A 7,940-nucleotide genomic window follows, 5' to 3' on the forward strand; every position below is an offset into this window, starting at 1 on the left:
AACCTCATCATAGCATTGCCGGTGAGCTGTGGCCTGTTGGTTTGTTGGAATAACTAACATCCGAGGTCACAAGTTCAATTCTCATGGTCATTCAGGATAGTTTTCTTTCTCATATCCACAAGCTTATGCATTTTTCATATTCATTTATAATTGGTCAGTCTTTTAACTGCCTTGTGCATGCTTATATTGAAGTAGATGAAATTTGAGGGTTTCTTGAATAGACAAGAGGCGAATACTATAGATAAATCAAATAAAAGAGATAGATGAAACTTTATGAAAAATTAAGGAGAGTTGGGAGTTAACAGTAATACAGTCTGCACTCTCTCTCTCTCTCTCTCTCTCTCATGCTCCCATCTTTGGTCCTTAATATTTCTTGTCAACTTTGTCTTCTTGTTTCGGGTTTTATTGGTTTTGAAATTTGATTGATCATTGGTTATCCAATTAATCTTCAGGGTTCACCATGTAATGCATCCTTCTTGACTGAAGTGATTGTTCATATTCTGTCTTCTTTATGCTCTTCGTATGTCTTATCAGATGAGTCTTCACACTTAATGATGTAAACTTCATCACCTTGTTTCCCCCACAACAGCAAGTATAGGCCAACAATGACAATGGCTGCCCCTAATATGCTGAACAAACCACAGATGAAAATTTAGAACATTAATTTTCCGAGCTATTAACAAATCTTTTAAATTAAAAATGCTTGAACACGGTAATGATGGTATGTGAGATATCCAACCTATTTTTTTGTCAAATCGTGCTTCATGATTATAATATTCATGGTTCAACCGAACCAGTAATTTCATTTATAGTCTCTAACAGCATAACATGTCAAATTATTTTGCCGCTTTATCAAAAAGTAATACTGGTGTCTTATCTGATATCACATGATGGTGTTATTAGACTGAATCATGATTGTTGCACTTTGATTGGTTCTTATCAATGGTTTTCATTCAGTTGTGCCTAGCAACCAAAAGTTGAACCAAGCACAATGTAATGATGTCTTATAGATATTTGTGTAGTGTAACCAGAATGTGAATCACCATGCACATTGATGTCTTTTGGTGAAGCTGTGGTTTTTGTGGAAAGCAAGGAATGATAAAGTGTGGGAGAACGAAAATTGTGAGCCTCGATCTCTTCTACTTAGTGCTCAAGTTTGGCATGCCAATTATCTTCAAGCAAATGTCCCACCCCCCAAGTCCCACGCAATAAGCATGGCTGGAAGAAGCCTCCTGTTGGTTGGTTCAGTGTTTGCATGGATGGAGCTTTTGATGTGAACTCTCATTCTGGTGGTGCAGGAATTGTGGTACGTGATGCGAATGGTTTATTTATCTGTGGGATGGCTATTAGCTTTGATCAAGTTTTTTCTCCTACTCAAGTGGAGGCACTAGCTGATGGAGTAGCTTGCAGGCTAGTTCTTGACTAGGGATTGGATCCAGTTTGTCTAGAATCGGACTCCTTATTGTTGGTATAGGCTATGCATTCTATCCAGGAATCATTTATTCAGCTCCGGGTTGTTTATGATGATGTTTTGGCTCTTTTTCCTCAGCTGCCTGGAAGTACTTTCCCACACTTGTATCAGGAAGGGAATATTGCTGCTCATTCTCTTGCTCGTTGGGCATTATGTAATAGGCCTTGCAATGTTTTTTATACTTCTACACCTCCCTTTCTAGAGGAGATTTGATGTAGAGCGAATGACGATAAGAATTGAAGAACAGCTCGATCGTGGAAAAAGAGGAAAACTCGGTTTGCTGCAACTTTGGCATTTGGTGTCCGAATCGCGATTGCTATAGCTTTCCGGAAAGGGAACGACGCCAAGAACAAAACTCGTTGCTTTGCTAGGATGTGTGGGCTTTTTCGGGCTTTCAGGGTTATTTATGGCCTCAAAACTGCAATTTACTATTTTTCAGAATTTTTTATGTTTTCTAGTTTGTTTTGGATTTGTTTTGTTTTAACCCGTGGGCTTTAAGGTTTCATTGTTAGTCGCCCTAGGGTTTCTTTTCTCATATATAAGCAACCTTAAACGGCTGCAGAACCTATCTTTTATCATATTATCAATCAAATTGAGAGTTTTCTCTTTTATCTCTGGTGGACTCTAGAATCTTTGTTTTAGGTTTATTTCTTGTAAACCTAGGGTTATTTTCCGACTGCGTCAGGTGGTATCAGAGCAGGTTTAGGGTCAAGAAAGGTCCACAAGTTCGAGTTGCTGAGTCCTGCAAAGTACCAGTATCCATTGGTAAGCATTATAAAGATGAAGTTCTGTGTGATATTATTGATATGGATGCTTGTCATATTATTTGGGCGACCTTGGCAATATGATGTGGATGTGACTTATAAAGGTAGAGATAATGTGATGATGTTTATGTGGAATAGTCATAAAATTTCCATGGCTCCTGTTTATCAATTTGAGAGATCTAGTGTAAAGAAAGGGGAGAGTTTTCTGACCTTGTCTAGTAGTGAAATCGAGATGGAGGAAGCCTTTAAAGAATCTGAAGTTATTTGTCCAGTGGTGATTAAAGGGTTGTTGACCACAGAAAAGGAAGATATGGTGATCCCTAAGGAAATGCAGAATATGTTGGGAGAGTTTGAGGAGCTAATTTAGGATGAGCTGCCCAATGAGTTACCACCTATAAGGGACATTCAGCATCAGATTGATTTGGTTCTTGGAGCTAGTTTGCCTAATCTGCCCCATTATCGCATGAGTCCTAAGGAGAATGAGATTTTGAGGGAGCAAATTGAAGACTTGCTGAAGAAAGGGTTCATTCGTGAAAGTATGAGTCCTTGTGCAGTTCCAGTCCTCCTTGTTCCTAAGAAAGGCAAATTCCAGTGGGGAGAAGAACAAGAAAAAAGTTTTGCTTTAATCAAGGAGAAACTTTGTACTGCACCGGTTCTTGCTCTTCCCAATTTTGACAAGGTGTTTGAGGTGGAATGTGATGCTAGTGGCGTGGGAGTAGGTGCTGTGTTGTCACAAGAGAAGAGACCAGTAGTGTTCTTTAGTGAAAAATTGAGTGAAGCTCGTCAGAAGTGGAGTACTTATGATCAGGAATTTTATGCAGTGTTCCGGGCATTGAAGCAATGGGAGCACTACTTAATCCAGAGAGAATTTGTATTGTTCACTGATAATCAGGCCTTGAAGTACCTTAATAGTCAGAAAATTGTGAACAAGATGCATGCAAGATGGGTGAGTTTTCTATAGAAATTTCCTTTTGTAATTCAGCATAAATCTGGTACTCTTAATAGGGTGGCAGATGCTTTGAGTAGGAGGGCTTCCTTGCTGGTCACTTTAGCTCAGGAGATTGTGGGTTTTGATCTCTTGAAGGAATTATATGAGGAAGATGTTGATTTTAAGAAGATTTGGGCCAAGTGCAGTAGCAATCATGCAGTTGCAGATTTCTATGTGAATGATGGTTATTTATTCAAGGCCAATCGACTTTGTATTCCTAGTTCATCATTGAGGGAGAAACTGATCAGAGATCTGCATGGAGGGGGTTTGAGTGGACACTTGGGCCGAGATAAAACTATTGCTAGCCTTGAGGAGAGGTATTTCTGGCCACAGCTGAAGAAGGATGTAGGAGCTATTGTGAGGAAGTGCTACACCTGCCAGGTTTCTAAGGGTCAATCCCAAAATACTGGTCTTTATTTACCTTTACCTATTCCTGAAGATATTTGGCAGGATCTTGCTATGGACTTTGTGTTGGGATTACCCCGTACCCAAAGGGGTGTGGATTCTGTGTTTGTGGTAGTTGACAGGTTCTCCAAGATGGCGCACTTTATAGCTTGTAAGAAGACAGCTGATGCTTCCAATATAGCCAAACTATTTTTCAGGGAGGTGGTTCGTTTGCATGGAGTGCCCAAGTCCATTACTTCTGATAGAGACACGAAGTTCCTTAGTCACTTCTGGATTACGTTGTGGAGAATGTTTGGAACAGCTTTGAATCGTAGCAGCACAGCTCATCCTCAAACTGATGGACAAACAAAGGTTACTAACAGAACTTTGGGTAACATGGTCAAGAGTGTTTGTGGAGATAGGCCCAAACAGTGGGATTATGCCTTGCCACAGGTAGAGTTTGCTTATAACAGTGCTGTGCATAGCGCCACAGGGAAGTCACCATTCTCATTAGTTTATACTGCTGTTCCTCGACATGTGGTTGATTTAGTGAAGCTTCCTAAAGTTCCTGGTGTTAGTGTTGCTGCTGAGGGCATGGCTAGGGATGTGCAGTCTGTTAGAGAAGAAGTTAAGGCCAAGTTGGAAGAAACTAATGCCAAGTATAAAGTTGCAGCTGACAAGCATCGAAGAGTTAAAGTGTTCCAAGAGGGTGATGACGTGATGATGTTTCTAAGGAAGGAGAGGTTTCCTGTTGGTACCTACAACAAGCTGAAGCCAAGAAAATATGGTCCTTTTAAGGTGCTGAAGAAGATCAACGACAATGCTTATGTTGTTGCACTTCCTGATTCCATGGGCATTTCTAACACCTTTAATGTTGCTGATCTGCATGAGTTTCGTGAAGATGATGTTCTAAATCTTGAAGAGAACTCGGGGTCGAGTTCTTCGGAGGTGGAGGAGACTGATGTAGAGCGAATGGCGATAAGAATTGAAAAACAGATCGATCGTGGAAAAGGAGGAAAACCCGGTTTGCTGCAACTTTGGCATTCGGTGTCCGAATAGCGATTGCTATAGCTTTCCGCAAAGGGAACGACGCCAGGAACAAAACTCGTCGCTTTGCCATGATGTGTGGAATTTTTCGGGCTTTTGGGGTCGTTTAGGGCCTCAAAACTGCAATTTACTATTTTTCAGAATTTTCGGTTTTCTAGTTTGTTTTGGATTTGTTTTGTTTTAACCCGTGGGTTTTAGGGTTTCATTGTTAGTCGCCCTACGGTTTCTTTTCTCATATATAAGCAACTTTAAACAGCTGCAGAACCTATCTTTTATCATATTATTAATCAAATTGAGAGTTTTCTCTTTTATCTCTGGTGGACTCCAGAATCTTTGTTTTAAGTTTATTGCCTGTAAACCTAGGGTTATTTTCCGACTACGTCAGGTGGATTACTTCTAGAGAATGTACTTAATCATTTTGCATCAATAAAATTGACGTTTCTTCTAAAAAAAAAAAGAATGTGAATCACCACGGATTTATCCCCCGCACTATAGGAGCGTTTTCATTTTTATACCCAAGTTTCAAATTTTATCATTTACATACCTAAAATTAACTCCATTAGACATTTTCATACCCAGAGTTAGATAGTCTGTTAGACATTTATTTAATGGAGTATTTAACTCCGAGCATGAAAACGTCTAACGGAGTTAATTTTAGGTATGTAAATGACAGCATGTGAAACTTGGGTATGAAAATGAAAACGACCCTATAGTTCGGGAGGTAAATTGTAATTAATTCTATGTATTTAGATAATCCTACTTGATCCACATTTTTCATTCAGGCTGACAATGTAGCATAACATGACACTATGCGGAAACTGCTAATTGAACCACGAATCTGCTTTTTTAAGAAAGTATTGCCAAAAAATGCATATCTGAGTAGAAAATCCAAAATTACCTGCCAATGTAGAGTCTTTCACCAAGCACAAAGTATGCTAGAAATGCCACCAATATTGTTGAGACGGGATCAAACATGGTCACAAAGACAGGTCCTTTCTCTAGTGTGCACCATAGTTGAATAAAGAATATTAGGCCAGAGCACACCCCTCCCAGCATATAAATACAGAATCTAACCATTGGCTATTAACAAATCAATTTTTACATTTTCAGAATCCTGAACCTTACAGAATACAAAATGCACCAGAGGTCAATCTTGAATCCAACTGTCCAAGCAACTCGTTTATGTTCTATACAAACTGCAAAGACAGCTGACTGTGCTGCCCCTAGGAAGCTCATCCATGTTGTCAGTGATAGTTTTGCAGGATATCTTTTCAATGTGATTGCCTAGAATATAAATAATATGCATGCATCATAAACCAATATCATCTGGATAAATTAATCACAAAGTTGCATCTCTTGTCTTCATTAAATTGCTTGCATATGATTCATCTACATATTTATCAAAATGCAATAGTCGCCAAATTTATTCTCCGAATAATGTACTGTCAGTACATATGTCAGTAACTTTTAGAAACAGATGAGTTCTGAAGTTTGATGAACAAGCTTGGTGAGGAAAGCAGTACTATTTATGTTTTACAGACTAGTTGAATGGCATATAGTTCAGAGTAAGAGTTAAAAACCTGCATAATGTACCATAAAGACCATGTTATGCAGCTAGCAACAGTTAGAATTGAACCCTTCAACCTGTTCTCATGGATGGAAGATTTTCCTTGAATATGGATTAGTGGACTCCATAAATTTCTCATAATAGGTCCTTTGTACAAAGTCATGGTCATTACACCGGCTAAGGAGACTACGGTGCCCAAAACTTTTGCTAATCCGCGAGGATTTCGAAGATCAAGAACCTCCAACCTGATTGATTAATTTCTTAAGCATAGCATAAATTGATATACTTAATAATAAAAGATGAATTCTATGGATTTCTGGATGGAGAGGTGTACTAACTTGAGTGAAACTGCAATCACAAAAGTGAGGGAAGCTACGGTGTTGATCATTGATGCAAGGAAGGTTGGAGAGGTGTATCTTAAGCTTGCATAGTACAGGTTTAAAGTCAAACCTATCCTGTTTTGTAAAAGACACCAAATCAGACTTTTTATTTTTGCCTTCAAATGTCAGAACTCAGAAGCATATATGGGTTCTACTTGTTCTCACCCCAGAAAAGAAATAAGGAAAAATTCCAAGAAAACCGCAAATGTGAGCTTTGGTCTGTCTTTTCTGCTGAAGGAGAATCAAAGATCAATAGTTAAACACATGATGTAATGAAAATATGTAGAAATGTCAATGTACCATAACAGACATGGACGATTTTGCTGAACCAATATTTTTTGTTATGTTATCCGATTGCCAATCTGGATGACATTGACCAGATATCTAACAAGAAAGCATTACCTTGAACTAGTACAAAATGGAAAGGCAACTGTACACACATATAACCTTTCAAGAAAATAGGCAAAAGGGAGCATGATTATGCCAGACACGATATGTCGATAAGTTATGTAGACATGAGGGTTCATCCCATGATTGAAGGAAGCTTCAGTAATGAAATAGAGAAATGCGTAGGCCACTTGAGATAAAACCATGAGGAGGTGTGGCTTGAACCTCTTGTAAGTTCCCACATGGGAACTTGGCTCTTGTGCCATAAGCTCCTCTCTTCCCTCTTCTTCCTTATCCTGTTTCAGTTCTTGACAAGCTGGTAGCTAGAGCACTTCAGCAAGTATTCATATAGAGGATTAGAGAATAGTTCAGTCTTGATTCTTATTTCATGTTTCTAGTTATTACGTATATTATTTACACTCAATGCATACCTTTTTCAGGACCCTCTGTATTCAATTAGGTGGAGGCAATTACTGTGCTCAATATTGGAATCTTGCGTGTCGTTCCATCAATTTGGAATATAGCTTTTGCATTCAGAGTTTTTGGGAAAATCTGCTTAGCACTATTGATATTTTAGATGACGTGGTTTCCTATATATACACCAATTCGTGGCCAGAAGAGCTGTGCAATTGACCTCATCACAGCATTGCCGATGAGCTGTGGCCTGTTGGTTTATTGGAATAAGTAACATCAAAAGTCACAAGTTCAATTCTCACGATCATTCAGGATAGATTTCTTTCTCATATCCACAAGCTTATGCATTTTTCATATTCATTTATAAATTTGTCAGTATTTTAACTACCTTGTGCATGCTTATATTGAAGTAGATGAAATTTGAGGGTTTCTTGAATAAACAAGAGGCGAATACTATAGATAAATCAAATAAAGAGATAGATGAAACTTTATGAAAATTAAGGAGAGTTGGGAGTTAACAGTAATACAGTCTGCCCTC

The 7,940-nt window shown here is 38.6% G+C and overlaps 1 protein-coding gene across 1 annotated transcript; it reads right to left on the reverse strand.

The window, feature by feature from the left end:
- Positions 1-493: 493 nt before the first annotated feature.
- On the reverse strand, positions 494-7,319 carry LOC133708209 (WAT1-related protein At5g07050-like). The gene is made up of 7 exons (XM_062133671.1): positions 7,049-7,319; positions 6,767-6,829; positions 6,560-6,676; positions 6,235-6,466; positions 5,775-5,938; positions 5,553-5,723; positions 494-629 (listed from the first exon to the last, which is right to left on the reverse strand). The coding sequence occupies exons 1-7, from the start codon at positions 7,252-7,254 to the stop codon at positions 494-496; spliced, it is 1,089 nt and encodes a 362-aa protein (XP_061989655.1). The 5' UTR covers positions 7,255-7,319.
- Positions 7,320-7,940: the final 621 nt, after the last annotated feature.

Source organism: Rosa rugosa, chromosome 5 (genome assembly GCF_958449725.1).
Source record: "Rosa rugosa chromosome 5, drRosRugo1.1, whole genome shotgun sequence".
In the NCBI taxonomy this organism is placed as follows: domain Eukaryota; kingdom Viridiplantae; phylum Streptophyta; class Magnoliopsida; order Rosales; family Rosaceae; genus Rosa; species Rosa rugosa.

What these genes read in the sequence shown, in the direction of transcription:
- LOC133708209 (XM_062133671.1), bottom strand. Translation starts at nt 7,254, where the DNA reads ATGGCACAAGAGCCAAGTTCCCATGTGGGAACTTACAAGAGGTTCAAG. An exon ending in TTCCTTATTTCTTTTCTGGG is followed by an intron (nt 6,677 to 6,766) that starts GTGAGAACAAGT and finishes TTTACAAAACAG; the next exon opens with GATAGGTTTGACTTTAAACC. An exon ending in GTGATTGCAGTTTCACTCAA is followed by an intron (nt 6,467 to 6,559) that starts GTTAGTACACCT and finishes TTAATCAATCAG; the next exon opens with GTTGGAGGTTCTTGATCTTC.